At 42.5% G+C, this 16,779-nt stretch overlaps 1 protein-coding gene across 6 annotated transcripts in view; it reads left to right on the forward strand.

Moving 5' to 3' along the window:
- The window catches only part of MARF1 (meiosis regulator and mRNA stability factor 1), a 47,817-nt gene that overhangs the window by 13,959 nt on the left and 17,079 nt on the right, over nucleotides 1-16,779 (forward strand). For 2 of the 6 annotated variants that reach the window (XM_021665660.2, XM_021665661.2), the window contains exons 6-16: nucleotides 120-237; nucleotides 798-970; nucleotides 5,391-5,819; nucleotides 6,022-6,179; nucleotides 6,268-6,426; nucleotides 7,730-7,922; nucleotides 8,937-9,115; nucleotides 10,305-10,385; nucleotides 13,203-13,439; nucleotides 13,567-13,686; nucleotides 15,015-15,190. In XM_021665660.2, coding sequence (XP_021521335.1) covers nucleotides 120-237; nucleotides 798-970; nucleotides 5,391-5,819; nucleotides 6,022-6,179; nucleotides 6,268-6,426; nucleotides 7,730-7,922; nucleotides 8,937-9,115; nucleotides 10,305-10,385; nucleotides 13,203-13,439; nucleotides 13,567-13,686; nucleotides 15,015-15,190 — 2,023 coding nt within the window. The remainder of the gene's footprint in view (nucleotides 1-119; nucleotides 238-797; nucleotides 971-5,390; nucleotides 5,820-6,021; nucleotides 6,180-6,267; nucleotides 6,427-7,729; nucleotides 7,923-8,936; nucleotides 9,116-10,304; nucleotides 10,386-13,202; nucleotides 13,440-13,566; nucleotides 13,687-15,014; nucleotides 15,191-16,779) is intronic. The other 4 variants (XM_012477439.2, XM_012477440.2, XM_012477442.2 and 1 more) reach the window with 4 other exon arrangements.

The following is a 16,779-nucleotide window of genomic DNA, read 5'->3' on the forward strand; positions in this document are numbered from 1 at the left end:
GCTACAGAGTGAGACTCTGTCTCAAAAAATAAAAAAGTAAATATAAAATATGGGCAGAATGTGTAGCAATTTTCTAGCCTCAGCTGCTGCTCATTCACCCTTATTATAAATTAATGCAGGTAACTGTTGCCCACATCAATGCGACTGCAAAGAATGCAGCTGATGATAAATTGCGGCAGAGTCTTCGCAGGTTTGCAAATACTCACACTGCTCCAGCCACAGTGGTTCTTGTGTCAAGTAAGTACAGAAACATCTACTAATTTCAGCTAAACTCATTGTGTCAGAAGTTATCATAGAAGCCGGACACATGTGAAAGTAAAATGTATCCCCAAAGAGGCTGAAGTATGTGAGACATGTTTATGATTATTGTTGAGAACTGTTCAGAAAAAAAATTGGGTCTAAGTGGATTTCTGTGTTTTCTCCTTAGAACTTGAATTCTTGTGGGACCAGGTTTATTAAAGAAAAATGTGATTTTTTTTTTTAACCTTGGGCCCAGTGTTAATAATTTTTAAAGTCTGGGATACAAATTTTCGAATTTGAGTCTCCCCAACATATTATATTTGCTCCCTTTAACTGAAAGTAACGTATATATCTTGGAATTCATTGTAGGTACATGGTAAGACTGTCTTACCATGTTAATTCTTCTGATGTGAAACATGTTTCTTTTCTAAGAACTAGGGAAGCAACTTTGAATATAGTCCATCCTTGCCTCCTGAGTGGGTGTCAGTAGAGTTGTCTGTTTTTGTCACGTGTTTCTAATGTTTGGGGATGGGGTTGGTCTGTACCTTTTCTTTCAGCTGATGTCAATTTTGCATTGGAACTTAGTGACCTGAGACACAGGCATGGTTTCCACATAATTTTGGTCCATAAAAACCAGGCCTCAGAAGCATTGCTGCATCATGCTAACGAGCTGATCAGATTTGAAGAGTTCATTTCCGACTTGCCCCCGAGGTTACCACTAAAAATGCCAGTAAGTGGGTTTGCGTTATTTTTGCCATTTTCCAATATTACATTGTGGAGGCTGAAAGACAGCCCATAATAAGGGGGTTGCCATGCCCAGATGGGGCTGTTTTTTGTAAGAGGTGGGTCAGATTTTGAAGTAAGGCTTAGAAACCTTCAGTTCTTCTCTTACAAATATACAGAGAATTGGTGTATGTGAAGTTTGCTTTTGTTTATTTCAAAACATCATATGGAATTGACTTGTAGATTTACCTTCCTGACTTGCCAGTGTCTTCGAAGCTAGCAGTGTTGTGTGTCAGGTCGATAGAAATAATGAATTAAAAGTTACTATTCTTTTTGCTTCCAAGTATTACGGATAGAGAATATGGTGAGGGTTCTCACATACTACTTGTGTGGTTGGCATCAAACAAGTGGAGTCATTGTGCATTTTTTTGGCTTCAGCAGGCCTCTGAGGCTGTGCCTTTTTTTTTTTGGAGATAAAGTCTTGCTCTTCTCCTCTAGGCTAGAGTGCAATGGTGCAATCTCGGCTCACTGCAACCTCTGCCTCCCGGGTTCAAGCAATTCTCCTGCCTCAGCCTCCTGAGTACCTGCGATTACAGCCATGTGCCACTATGCCTGGCTAATTTTTGTAGTTTTAGTAGAGATGGGTTTCGCCATGTTGGCCAGCCTGTTCTCGAACTCCTTACCTCAGGTGATCCGCCCGCCTCGGCCTCCCAAAGTGCTGAGATTACAGGCCTGAGCCACCACGCCCGACCGAGGCTATGCTTTCTATTGTGCATTCCCTGTGCTGCATGGACACAATTAGCAGGAGTGGTGACTGCTCTACCTACATAGCCTGTTTAAGCCATATACTGGGAGGGGTGAGCACATTCCCAGAAGGACTAGCGTTTCTAATAGACTTGACTTGGGATAAGAAAGTTTACTGCAGTGCTGAGTAAGCTGTTTGGAGAATACGTGTGTAACTTGGAAAGAATCATGATAATGAGAAGGAGCCATGGTGTGGGTGATCCAGGACAGTGCCAATCCCATACATTAAATACAGTCTTCACATATAATTTAATAACTTGAGAGTTACAGAAGTACCTTAGAAATGATCTCATGCAAAGTGTTCATTTAAGGGAGTAAGAAATCAGCTCTTAGAAAAAGTAAATGGGTCATTGGTGATTGTAGCAGCTATGAGACTAGGCCCTGGGCCTCCTAATTCGGAGCACTTGCCTGCTAGTCTCCAGTGTTCCCTGACACCCAGCAAGCCTTGAGTCTGGCCTAAGATAAAACTCACACTGTGGACAGTTCAGAGTTGTTGATTCCAGAGTCTTGCCCAGGGAGTAAACATAGATGGGCCTTCCCCTAATCTTTTGAGGCTCTTTCCTAACTCACCTTTTTGTCATTATTTGCTTTTAGTCAGTTGGGTGTGACTAAAAATTTCTTCCCTTCTGCTTCTGTTTGACACTCAATTTTCTAACTTTGAAGGCCTTAAGTAAATACAGTGTTTTTTTTTCCTGGGAGGCAGAGCTTGCGGTGAGCTGAGATCGCGCCACTGCACTCCAGCCTGGGCGAGAGAGCAAGACTCTGTCTCAGAAAAAAAAAAGTAAATATAGTGTTTTAGGTATGAACTTGCCCACTTTGGAGATTTATTCTTTATGATTAAAAAAACAACAACAATGTTTTGATAATTCAAAAGATTTACTCTTACTGGATATTTTTTCCCATCCACTATAGTGATAATTTAAGATACATTTTTTTACGTTCTTTAGCCTGTTCCTTTAATTTTAATAAATTAAACATATATTGGTACTTCCTGGGTTTTGAGTCCCAGGTGTAATAGGAAAAGTGTAGATTTTGATGATTGGTCAGTACTCCTCAAATAAAAAGAAAAGCCTCTGATTAGAAAAGTATGGCGCGGGCTGAGCAAGATGGCCCACACCTGCAATCCTAGCACTTAGGGAAGCTGAGGCGGGCAGATCACCTGCAGTCAGGAGTTCGAGAGCAGCCTGACCAACATGGTGAAACCCTGTCTCTACTAAAAATACAAAAATTAGCCAAGTGTGGTGGCGGGTGCCTGTAATCCTGGCTATTCTGGAGGCTGAGGCAGGAGAATCGTGTGAAGCCAGGAGGTGGCAGTTGCAGTGAGCCGAGATCACCCAACTGCATTCCAGCATTTTTTTTTTTTTTTTTTTTTTTTTTAAAAGAGACGGGGTTTCACCATGTTGGCCAGGCTGGTCTTGAACTCCTGACCTCAGGTGATCCACCCGCCTCGGCCTCCCAAAGTGCTGGGATTACAGGCGTGAGCCACCGTGCCTGGCCTCCAGCCTGTCTTTAAAAAATATATATGATATGATCATTGTAAAAAGAAACAAAACACAATATTTAGAAATGTGAAAGTGAAAACCCTGCAGTTCTATCCTCCAGAGATAACCGCTGTTAATATTTTGATATTGTCCTCCAGATTTAAAAAATGTAGTAAATTTTAAAAAAGGTGTCACATTTATAGTGTAGCTTTTGGAAAAAACTTCATGTCAGAACTTGGATGTCTTTTCATGTTAGTATATGTTAATATAAATCTGCAACATTTAAAAAAACAATTTTGGTTTGAGAAATACTTGTATGGCTGGTCTTTATTTAACCAGTCTGTTAGTGGACATTTTGTTTATACCTAGTTTTTTTTTTCTTTTTCCTTTTTTTTTTTTTTTTTTTTTTTTTACCATTTCCAGCAAGGTAATTATATCTTTAGGCTCCTGGGCTGACATAACATAGGGTAAGTTCCAAGGCATAAAAGTTCTGGGTTAGAATTTTACTAGCAAGATCTGAGTTGTCCTCCAAAAAGGTGGTACCAGTTGACACTCATGAGAGTGTCTGTTTTAAATATTTGCCACCCCAATAAGTGAAAAAACGGCATCTTCTTATAATTGGCTTTTCAATTAATCATTAGCACAGTACAAAATATCCTTTTATGATTATCGTCATTTGCTCTTCATTCCTCTGTAAATTGTTCACATCCTTTGCCTGTTGTTAGTGATTTCTTTTATGGTTTCTGGATTTAACCCTTTATATAATTAAGTTTTCTCCTGGTGGTTCTCCTTTTTTTTTTGTGATGGAGTTTTGCTCTTGTTGCCCAGGCTAGAGTGCAATGGTGTCATCTTGGCTCACCGCAACTTCTGCCTCCTCGGTTTAAGTGATTCTCCTGCTTCAGCCTCCTGAGTAGCTGGGATTGTAGGCGCATGCCACCATGCCTAGCTAATTTTGTATTTTTAGTAGACATGGGGTTTCTCCATGTTGGTCAAGCTGATCTCGAACTCCTGACCTCAGATGATCTGCCCGCCTTGGCCTCCCAAAGTTCTGGGATTACAAGTGTAAGCCACCATGCCCAGCCAGTTCTACTTTTAAAATATTACTTTTATTCTTATTAAAATTATTTTTTTTTCCACACGAAGTCTCACTCTGTTACCCAGGCTGGAGTACAGTGGCGTGATCTCAGCTCAATGCAACCTTCGCCTACCAGGTTCAAGCTGTTCTCCTGCCTCAGCCTCCCAAGTAACTGGGATTATAGGCACACGCCACCACAACCAGCTAATTTTTTTTTTTTTTTTTTTTTTTTTGAGATGGAGTTTTGCTCTTGTTGCCCAGTCTGGCGTGCAGTGTCACAATCTTGGCTCACCGCAACCTCTGGCTCTCAGATTCAATCAATTCTCCTGCCTCGCCCTCCCGAGTAGCTGCAATTACAGGTGCATACCACCAAGCCTGGCTATTTTTTGTATTTTTAGTAGAGATGAGGTTTCACCATGTTGACCAGGCTGATCCTGAATTCCTGACCTCAGGTGATTCCGCCCGCCTTAGCCTCCCAAAGTGCTCAGATTACAGGTGTGAGCCACCATACCTGGCCAAAACTCAGCTCTTTCAGGTGTACAATAATTTTTAGTAAATTGAGTTGTACAGTTTTAGAATATTTTTGTCACCTCAGTAAGATCTATTGTGCTAATTTATGGTTAATCCTCTTCCCCACTGTTAGGCGCTACTAATCTTTCAGTCTCTGTAGATTTGTGTTTTCCACATACTTAATAGAAATGGAATCATGCAGTATACAGACTTCTGTGCTTGGCATCTTTTATTTTCATTTATTTTTATTTTTTTTTGAGACAGCATCTCACTCTGTCACTCAGACTGGAGTGCAACAGCCTCAACCTTCCTGGGCTCAGGTGATCCTCCCACCTGAGTAGCTGGGACTATAGGCATGCATCACCATGCCTAGCTAAAGCATATTCTTTAAAACAATATTCATTTACTTTGTTGACACCACCCTCTCCCATTTAAATCACTGTCACCTCCTTTCCAAAGTTTTAGCTGAAGTTTGGAGGTCACCCATTGTTCTTATTTTGAAATTGAATGTGCGCCCTTGAGTTAACCTGATGTAACACTTCTTTCCTCTGTATTAGCAGTGCCACACTCTGCTCTATGTTTATAACCTACCAGCAAATAAAGATGGCAAGAGCGTCAGCAACAGGCTCAGACGCTTGTCCGATAATTGTGGTGGGAAAGTGCTGAGTATTACAGGATGCAGTGCAATTCTCCGCTTCATAAACCAAGATAGTGCAGAGCGCGCTCAGAAGCGAATGGAAAACGAAGATGTCTTTGGTAATAGGATCATTGTGTCATTTACTCCAAAAAATAGAGAACTCTGTGAAACAAAGAGTTCAAATGCAATTGCTGATAAAGTGAAGTCTCCCAAAAAACTTAAGAATCCAAAATTGTGCCTCATCAAAGATGCAAGTGAACAATCTTCCAGTGCCAAAGCCACGCCTGGAAAAGGGTCACAGGCAAATTCTGGATCTGCTACAAAAAATACAAATGTTAAAAGTTTACAGGTAATTTTGATACCTCTTGCTTTCTGAAGTTTATGGTAGGTTTGGTTTCTTTGTTTCTGTGTTTTACGCACCCACTTGCTTTTGACCTGTCTCTTTTTGATCTCAGTGTTTGATGATGCTCAAAGTCAGCCGTTTTCTGTAGAGGATTTAACACATCTTGGGTACTTAAAATTTAAACCCCACTGTGCTTGTGTTTTTAAAGGAGCTGTGCCGCATGGAGTCAAAAACTGGTCATAGAAACAGTGAGCACCAGCAAGGTCACCTGCGGCTGGTAGTACCCGCTCATAGTAACTCAAGTGCTGCAGTGCCGATGGCAAAAAACTCCGGGGCAGCAGAACCTGTTTACAAAACCAATCAGAAGTATGTGAAACTACTCTTTCTCATAGTTGCTTCTCGAATGTGAAGGAAGACATATGACTTTTTCCCTTCAATTTTCCCCTTCTGTTAGAAAAGAGAACCTCAGTGCCCGAAGTGTTACCAGTTCTCCTGTAGAGAAAAAAGATAAAGAGGAGACTGTATTCCAAGTGAGTTACCCGTCTGCTTTTAGCAAGTTAGTTGCATCCAGGCACGTCAGTCCTCTGCTCGCATCTCAGCCTTGGTCTTCTAGGTGAGTCCAGCTTCTTGACCCATTGGGGTGGTTACATGTAATAGGACAGATTATGAAATAGTATGTTTGTTGAAAAGAATTCAAATAGTACTGAAATGCACAGAGTGAAAGATAAGTCTCCCATCCCTCCCCTGCGATTCCCCTTCTCCTCAGGTAATCTTCGTTAACATTCAGGGGCAATGCTTTCACCATTTCTTCCCCCTCCATGTGGAAATTGTGGCAAAGCAGAGGTCAGAAAAAGAAACCCCTTGGAGAGTGCCTGGCCAGTGCTGGGAGGCATGTTAAGATGTTCCTATGTTGACTGTGTTGAGAAGAAAGCCCAAACGAGGCATGCTTTGGTGGTTCTTATTAATATGGTACTGTATGGGAAGCTGTTTGAGAATTAAGGTTTTCTGTAAACCACAGTCACTGTCTACCACTATCTCTCACACCAAGGCTTGGGAAACAGAGAAGCCATAAGGTTGTGTTGCTTTCCCACGAGCTGCTTTTAGCGTTGCGTTTGTTCTCCTGAATTGGTGACGAATCACAGTAGAAAGGGACTATGGATCCATAAAATTATATCTGAAAAATCCAAATAAAAGTTTTCTTTATGTGCAGAAAGAACTGCAACATGTGAGCAAGAATGTTTTAATTCTTTCAGAACTGCAGAGGAGGTTAAATGCCTTAAATTGGCATCACAGGCTGATTTCCTAAAGATAAAGGCCCAAAGCAGAAGGTTAATTCATCAGGACTGCCTCTAATTCCTGCCTTTAGCTTTTAATAACCCAAAGAAAGAATATTTGATATTAATTGATTGGTGGTAATTAGGAGTCAGTAGATAGTACTTTTGACAGTGTCTCTAATCACTGTATATTTAAGATTAAAAACACAACTGGGCACAGTGGCTCACACCTATAATCCCAGCATTTCTGGAGGCCGAGGCAGGCAGATCACTGGAGGTCAGAAGTTCAAGACCGGCCTGGCCAACATGGTGAAACACCATCTCCACCAAGGATACAAAAAAATTAGCTGGATGTGGTACACGCCTGTAGTCCCATCTACTGGGAGGCTGAGACAAGAATTGCTTGGAACCCAGGAGGTGGAGGTTGCAGTGAGCCAAGATCCCACCATTGTACTCTAGCCTGGGTGACAGAGCAAGACTCTGTCTCAAAAAAAAAAAAAAAGATTAAAAACATGTTTGAAAACCAAATGTTTGGTTTGGTTGCATTGTGACTTCTATATATAATTTCAAGCAAAGCCTAAATGATAAAACCTAAATACACAGAACAGCTTTTTAAGATAATCTCAATATGTGTGTTTTAAGCAGGAGTATGTCTCCAAACCTTTTAAACAGAGCATCCCCGCTTGCTTTCAACGTTGCAAATTCGAGCAGCGGAGCCGACTGCCTAGACCCATTTGCAAATGGTGCTGATGTCCAGGTCAGCAACATAGACTACAGATTATCTCGGAAGGAGCTGCAGCAGCTCCTGCAGGAAGCATTTGCCAGGCATGGCAAGGTAACCTTTTCCCTCTTGTGCTTGCTTTGTTTTACTCTTTGACGGAATTTCTAGTTAAGAGGACCTAATTTGATAGACATAACCACAGCCAGGATAGAAGTGTAGCTGAACAAGTTTGAACTCCTTCCTTTTCCCTTTGGTCTGCTCAGGGTAGTGCTATAAATCCGTTTTTACAATATAGCCCCAGAGAGCAAGACACCTAGCAGTGAGAAACACTTGTCTTTGGCAGAAATTTAAATGACAATTTCTGACTAAGCATGGTGGCTCACGCCTGTAATCTCAGCACTTTGGGAGGCTGAGGTGGACAGATCACCTGAGGTCAGGAATTTTGAGACCAGCCTGGCAAGTGAAACCTCGTCTCTACTAAAAAATAAAAAATTAACTGGGGCATGGTGGTGCGTGCCTGCAGTCCCAGCTACTTAGGATGCTGAAGCAGGAGAATTGCTTAAACACGAGAGACAGAGGTTGCAATGAGCTGAGATCACACCACTGCACTCCAGCCTGGGTAACAGAGTGAAACTCTGTCTCAGAAAAAAAAAAGGCAAGTTGATAGATAAGACATTGCTGGATTTTAGTTAAGCTCCTCCTGCTGAAATACAGGTAGGGTTCTAAAATAATGTTGGCTGGTCTTGTTTATATTTTATATATTTGACTCCTTTTTTAGGTGCAGTTTTGCTAAAAATGCACCTTTAATAGAGTCTTAAAATGGCCATGCCCTAGCTCTGTAGGGTCTGGAAAAGACCCCAAAGACTCCTCCCATGTGTTGGCCTCTGAGCCTGCCTTGGAGAGCTGTGTGTGCCAGAGCACACAGGCAGGCCAGGCCAGTGTCACATCTCGGAAGGTCACCCCATCCTCACTCACTCACGTCCTGGTCAGCAGAAGAACAGAGTTCAGACATAGTCCTTTATGGAAGCACTGCACTCCGCAAACATGTTCCTTCATGTTCACCTTCAGTTTTAAGACCACAGGGCTCTGGGCGGACATAGCCTTCAATTTTTCCTTTTCCTGTTGTAGGTGAAGAGTGTTGAGCTCAGCCCCCATACAGATTATCAGCTCAAGGCTGTTGTGCAAATGGAAAATTTACAAGATGCGATTGGTGCAGTGAATAGCCTCCACAGATACAAAATTGGCAGCAAAAAGATCCTGGTCTCACTTGCCACCGGGGTTGCCAGCAAATCACTCTCTTTACTGAGGTAAGAAGCAAGCAAGCTGTTTATTTCAGGAAATAACATTTGACCCAGAAACAATTTTAGAAATAATAAAAATAGATTCTATCACATTCCTAACCCCCTTGTGATGATCACATGTGGAATAATGCTTATTCTAGATGAGTTAGAAATAAGCCATTTGACTCTTTTCTAAGTCATTAATCAAAGGTGGAATACAGGTTAAACTTGACAGGCACTTGGGAGTAAAATAATATGCAACATGTTCAGAACAGGTTCTAAAAATAGTAGACCCCTACAATAAAAGTTTATAAACCTGAAAAGTCTTAAGTATTACCTTCAGATCTTAAAAGAAGGTAGATTTGTCTATAAAGACTAGATCTACAAAGCTTCAAGCTCTTCATTTGCAGATACACCCTTAGTGTCAAATGGATACCCAGCCCTGTTAAGTCTACCTTAAGACTACATCAGTCTTAAGAATCTGGTGATGGTTTTATTCATAGTAAGATGTGATACTTCTTTGTGTCTCCCTGTTTTGTGGATACTGGTAAAACAGGACCCACTCCTGAATGTCTCCTTGGATTTTCAGAGATCTTTTCTCTAACTTGTACTTCACTGTTACTTACACTACGAGTTACTTTTTTGTTGTTGTTGTTCTTAGAATAAAAATAATACTCATTGAAGACAATTTGAAAAGTTTAGAAACATAGAAGAAGTAGGGGGAGAAAACCTTCCACAGTCCTGTGGCTCAAAGCCAATTACCCTTAATATTTGGCATTTTCTTTTTGTTTTGTTTGGGTTTTTTCCCTTTGAGTGTTTTTTGGTGCCTCTTGGTTTTTTAAAACCATAGTTGAGATTATGTTGTCTAGTTGTGTATCCTCAACAGGAATGGCAATCATATATATCTAACATAAACTGCAGTATGGCAGGAGATATTTAAGCTCTTCTGCCTTTCGGTCTGAATAAACCATGTCTTTTGGCTCCACTGGTGTGGAAAACCCTGTGATTGGTACTAATTGTAGTGTATAACTTAATGTTTTTTCATTACCTTCTCCCTAAAATCCTTTCTTTAATTTTTCTGGAAAATAAATTCTGACATAGCAGAAATTGGTAAATTTATTTTGCATATGCACTGTGTTAATTTTATGAACTCTGTTTATACAACTCGTAACATGGAGGAAATGGTCTGTCCCCTAATTAAACTTCTGTCTTACAGTGCAGAAACAATGTCTGTTCTTCAGGATGCCCCTGCCTGTTGCCTGCCTCTGTTTAAATTTACAGATATCTATGAAAAAAAGTAAGTTAGCTTTATTTTTTCTTTATCCAGTCAGTGCTGATTGGTGACTTATATGCACAAAACCATGATAATAACTCTTGAGGAAGTTCAGCCTGATAGAGGAGAGGAGACAGAGACACTGGTGTTCAGATTTACATGTAAATGAATGTTTAGCAGACATTTTAAAAATATGTTTTATTTTTAACAAAGTTACATGTTCAGTCCTCAGTGCTGTGCTTATTTTCCCCCTAATTGCCTGGTTTTAGTTTGGGGTTTTTTTTGGAGGCAGAATCTTGCTCTGTCACCGAGGCTACAGTGCAGTGGCTCAATCTCGGCTCACTACAACCTCTGCCTCCCAGGTTCAAGTGATTCTCCTGCCTCAGCCTCCCAAGTAGCTGGGACTACAGGCATATGCTCCCAAGCCTGGCTTAGTTTTTGTATTTTTAGTAGAGACAGGGTTTCTCCATGTTGGCCAGGCTGGTCTCAAACTCCTGACCTCAGGTGATCCACCCACTTCAGCCTCCCAAAGTGCTAGGGTTACAGGCGTGAGCCACTGTGCCCAGCCAAGTTTTAGTATTTATTGGATGAACAATTTTAAGCACTGGATTGTAAGCTTCAGGACAGCAGGGACTGGCTCTGCCTTAATACCGTATCCTCAGCATCCAGCACCTTATAGATGCTCAGCATGGACTAGTGATAGCAAGACCGAGGCACTGCACAGAAGGCAAAGCTGGGTAAGTCTTAGGCCTTGTCCTTGAGGAGCTTATGTCTAGTGGGAAGAGAACGTGCTCATGAATCCCTATGGACAGTGAAGAAAACTAATTGGAAAGGAGGATAAAAGGCTTTGAGAACACAGGAGGGGAAGAGCAAGGAACTTGGCCATTATCCTGTGGATAATAGGGAGCCACTGAAGTGCTGGAGGAAGGAGGCAGGGGAAAGGTGTGGTGACGGGAACCATGCTGCAGGAAGACTTCTCGTAGCAGTGGTGTCTGAGATGGCATGAACAGGGGAGGGAAGGAGGCAGAAAGGAAACATGTTACATTAGTCCAAATTCTGAGCAGATACTGCTGGGACAGAAAGAACTCAATGTTACAAAATGTCAAATGTCATTGAATTTAGAGTGGATGACTAATTTTTTTTAATTAAGATTTTTTTTTTTGAGACAGGGTCTCTGTCACCCAGGCTGTAGTGCAGTGTCACAACCCTAGCTCACTGTAGCCTCAAACTCCTGGACTCAGATGATCCTCCCACCTTAGCCTTCTGAGTAGCTGGGACCACAGGCATGTGCCACCCTGCCCAGCTAATATTTTTTTTAATTTTCATAGTGATGGGGTCTTGCTATGTTTCCCAGGCTGGCCTTGAACTCCTGGCCTCAAGTGATTCTCCCACCTTGGCCTCCCAAACTGCTGGGATTACAGGCATGAGCTACCACATCTGGCCTGGGTAACTAGTTTTATGTAGCAAGCAAGGTAGAAGGTAGAGGAATTTTGATTCTGAGTATACAGCAAGTTTTTGGTCTTGGTTTTGGACATGCAAGTTTTAGGGGGCTGTTGAAAGAGCTGTGTAGAGAGTTCACACAAGTCTTCTGCACATTGAGGGGCTTCTTTGGGAAAGAAGTAGGCTCTGAAGATAGGGCAGTTGTTTGCCTTTAGGATGATTGCGACAGACTGAAGAGCAGATAAGGTTGGAAAGGGGAAGGAGAAATAGAGAACAGGAATGGATGGAATGTCACCAGGGCCAGGGGTGTAGGCAAGCACCAGGATATGTGCCAGTAGAGCCCTTAGGAACGGGAGAATCCAGGGCCATGAGGATATGTGTGAGGTTTGAGGATGAGGCAGAGGCCGCTGATGACTTTTGAGTCATCACTACAGAGTCCTGTGGCTAAAATCCAGGAGGGAAGGGTGTGAGAGACTGGGTTAACACAGCAGAAGCAGTTCCTGGGCAGCTGGATGTTTGTATTACATGGACAGGGGAGAGTACCAGACTGAGAGTGAGAGTACAAGGGAGAATGTGTCTCTCTGGGAGGTGGAAGAGGATGAGGGGCTGGTTTGTTAGATGAGAATCTGAGCATATGTAGGACACTGGGAAGGAACCACTGGTCAGGCAGTGAGAAGAGCAGGCAATACTTATTGAGCACTTACTATGAGCCAGGTTCTGTCCAGGCCTAACCACACTTAATACTCATATCAACCCTGTGACATAAGCGCTATTATCACCCCATTTTATAGGTGGAAAAAGTGAGGCCCTGATTGGTTGTGGAACTTGACTAAGGTCACACAGGTTGAAGTAGACTCAGGATGTGAACTCAAATCTGCCGACCTCCAGGGCCTGTGCCTTTAAGTTCTAAGTAGGAAAGATAGAGGTCAGGAGGAGGACTGGGGAGTCCAGTGTCAGAGGGTATGTGTGTGGGTCACGCATTTGAGGCATAGGAGAGGTGAGAGTGTCACGGGAAGCATGCATTCTTCTTCTGAGAGAGGAGAGCAGGGATGGTGAGAAGGAATACAGAGAATTGGAAGTGAGGGGGAGCCGCATTGAAAGAAGTCTTATCAGAGAGCTCTCCACCTCAGAGAATTCGGTGAGGCCAGTTATAGCACCTGGGCAGGGGCTGGGGGTGGCTACCAAATGATTTGAGCATTGTCGTGGATGGTGCCAGAGATGACTCAAAGGAGTACCAGGCATCACTGGTTTGGTAGTGGATGAATTTGTACTAGAATTGTTGTTTTACCTTTGAAGAGATGGAAGAACCATTCTTGGTTATTGCTCTTTATTTAAACAGGATGGGTGTTTCTGTATAATCAAAGAAAAACCTAATCACCATCTTTCTTCTCTTGCTTTTAGGTTTGGACACAAGTTGAATGTGTCAGATCTATATAAATTAACAGACACAGTCGCAATCCATGAACAAGGAAATGGACGGCTGGTGTGTCTCTTAGCCAGCAGTCAGGCCCGCCAAAGCCCCTTGGGGTCTTCCCAGTCACATGACGGCTCCTCCACGAATTGCAGCCCGATTATATTTGAAGAGTTAGAATATCACGAGCCTGTCTGCAGACAGCATTGTTCCGATAAGGATTTCAAGTAAGCCACCCGTTTTCCTTTAGAAATCATTCTTTTCTGTAAGATTGTGGAACATAGTAGGATGACCTTGTGAACATTTCAGACCCCTGCGGAATGTCAGCTTCCTGTTTTGTTCTCTCTTCTTCAGTGAACATGAATTTGATCCAGACTCTTACAAGATTCCTTTTGTGATCCTTTCTTTGAAGACATTTGCACCCCAGGTTCACAGTCTTCTCCAGACCCACGAGGGCACCGTGCCTTTATTGAGGTGAACCATATCAAAGCCTTTGTTGATGTAATGCCTTCGTTCTCCTTTTTATAGGAAGTCTGCCTTTTCTGCCCATAACCTCTTTACAAAGAAGTTCTGTAGAATGCTTCATCCTGATGTGTTTATCCTTCAGTAAATGCACCACATAACCACATTTTGGCCAACCAAGGACTGTATGTGGGACAGGTGGTCCCATAAGATTATAGTAACACATTTTCACTATACCTTTCTAGTGTTTAGATACACAAATACCACACTGCTCACAGTATTCAGTACAGTAACAAGCTGTCCAGATGTGTAATTCAGAAACCATGGGCAGCACCAGCCTCTGTGTACAGTGGGCTACAGCATCTAGGTTTGCATAAGTGGACTTGATGATGTTTTCAGATAACAGAATCACCCAGCAACACGTTTCTTAGTACATGCCCCCATCACGAAGCAACACACGACTGTATATATGAAATGGGATCCATTCACTCGGTACGTCTACAAGAAAATATGTGTTTGTGGCCAGGTGCAGTGGCTCACGCCTGTAATCCCAGTACTTTGGGAGGCTGAGGCAGGCAGGTCATGAGGTCAGGAGTTCGAGACCAACCTTGCCAAAATGTTGAAACCCGCTCTCTACTAAAAATACGAAAAATTAGCTGGGTGCAGTGGTGCGCACCTGTAATCCGAGCCACTCGGGAGGCTGAGGCAGGAGAATTGCTTGAACCTGGGAGGCAGGAGTTCCAGTGAGCTGAGATCGTGCCACTGCACTCCAGCCTGGGCATCAGAGCGAGACTCCATCTCAAAAAAAAGATGTTGGTTTGCGCTACATTTTAGAAACATAAACGTGAAGAGGACAGTTTCTTCCCACTGGGAGGAGGTGTGTCGTAAGTGCCATAATAGAAATCTGCACAAGTGTTGAGAGTACACAGCTTCAAATACGTGTACATTTCAAGACTTAGAAAAGTATTCCTCAGAAGTTCATTTAGACACTCCATGAGCCACAATAGTAAACTGAATACAAAGGCTGACACAGGACTCAGTGGCCCGCATGCCCCTTCTGATGGGGAAGCAGACATGGAACTTATTTAGAGCCCAGCTGCCTTATTTTTAACCCCCTCTCCTGGAAAACTATTCAGGAAAATGCCATCAGAATGTATCAGAGAGGCCAGGGCCACAGTGCCTGCCTCCTTGGGTCCTGAATTTTAACCTTCAAAACCTGATCATGAGCAGTCAGACAAATGATTAACACATACATTAAACCAAAGCCTTCTGTTTAGCAAGTGCTTCCTTTTCCATTATTAATTTAACCTTTCCTTTTTTTTTTTTTTTTTCTATTTAAGCTTTCCAGATTGTTACACTGCAGAGTTTGGTGATCTAGAAGTAGTGCAGGAAAACCAAGGAGGTGTTCCCTTAGAGCACTTCATCACCTGTGTTCCAGGTGTCAACATTGTCACTGCTCAGAATGGCGTTAAAGTGGTTAAATGGATTCACAACAAGCCCCCGCCTCCCAACACTGGTAGGTGTCAGGTATTTTGTCCACCTGTCCCCCATGAGACCAGAGGAGACTATTGGCTTTTATTTCGAACAGTAACACTATTTGCCAAGTGTGAAAGCACCATGGCTGTGTCCTTCAATCTTTTGAAAACTTTCTAAAATGCTTGAGGGCAGAACTAGACTTTGTTTTTTAGATAGGGTCTTGCTGTGTTGTCCAGGCTGGTCTCAAACTCCTGAGCTCAAGCAGTCGTCCCACCTCGGCCCCTCAAAACGCTGGGGTTACAGGTGTGAGCCACTGTGCCTGGCCAGAGCTAGACCTTTTGAAAGTACAAACATAAGTTATGTAAAAAACTTGAAACTCAAATTTCACATTTATAGATCCCTTTAGCTACCTAATTTTGTGAAACGTTTGGCTTGCCAGTTGACTGGCCTTTTAAAAATAGTTTCAGGGGCTGGGCACCGTAGCTCATGCCTGTAATCACAGCACTTTGGGAGTTCCAGGCGGGCAGATCACCTGAGGTCAGGACTTTGAGACCAGCCTGGCCAATATGGTGAAACCCCATCTCTACTAAAAATACAAAAATTAGCTAGGCGTGGTGGTAAGCACCTGTATTCCCAGCTACTTGGGAGGCTGAGGCAAGCTAATTGCTTGAACCCGGGAGGTGGAGGTTGCAGTGAGCTGGAGTGCCATTGTCCTCCAGCCTAGGCAACAGGAGCAAAACTCCATCTCAAAAAAAGAAAAAGAAAAAATAGTTTCAGGTATTTGGGGAAATATCACTTAATGCAAATTTACCTTTGAAAGTCATTTTGGTCCACATTTTGGACTTTGATAAATGTGAAGATAAATTCAAAAGACCAAGGTATTTGGATCTAGATTTGGGTGAGTGTCTGAGTTTCAGGCATATCCTGAGTTGGAGGTGTCTAATGCTGCTGCCTATGAATAGCACTTTAAATTGTTGCCTTCCTGTATATACACATACTTCCTTCTCTTTGTCCCCAACACTCCTTTGTCTTCTCCCGCCTCTTCTGCCCTACAGGAGAAAAGATGAGGATAACCAAGGAATTCTGCCTGAGTCAGCCTGCTCTTAGGAATATCCGTACTCAAGTTTCTTGGAGGATACCTCCTTTGTTTTCCCTCTGTCCTAGACTTCTCAGGGGCCGCTGCTCCTTTCTCCTAAGCCATGTGCCCACAAGACTGTTCCACCTTTCTATAAAGATTTCCATCTGATTATTTATACTTCTTTAACTGGGTATAAGCAGTCAAGATGGTGCGAAAACCTGTCTCTTACACCCTTTTATGTCATGCTAATTTTAAAACATCACTTTCTGTGGTTTTCTGGGTAACAACATTTTCAGTTCCACTATGGATTAATTTTGCTCTTCTGGGCTACCTTCCTCATGACCATTTATAACTTTGCGGGAAAGTATGTTCCACATGACCAGGTTCCAGATGGATCTTTGAAATATAACCAGTTTCTAAACTGGGAGCTTTTTGTGTGTTTTCACTTCTACTATAAATAACACTGTAGTAGACTCTGCTTTGCCTTGACCACTTAACTCTGAGGATTAATAGGACAGCATTTGCCAGCCTGTGAATAAGATAGACTAGCT

This window comes from Aotus nancymaae, unplaced genomic scaffold (assembly GCF_030222135.1).
Source record: "Aotus nancymaae isolate 86718 unplaced genomic scaffold, 86718_ANA_hifiasm-v0.15.2.pri h1tg000049l, whole genome shotgun sequence".
NCBI classification, from domain to species: domain Eukaryota; kingdom Metazoa; phylum Chordata; class Mammalia; order Primates; family Aotidae; genus Aotus; species Aotus nancymaae.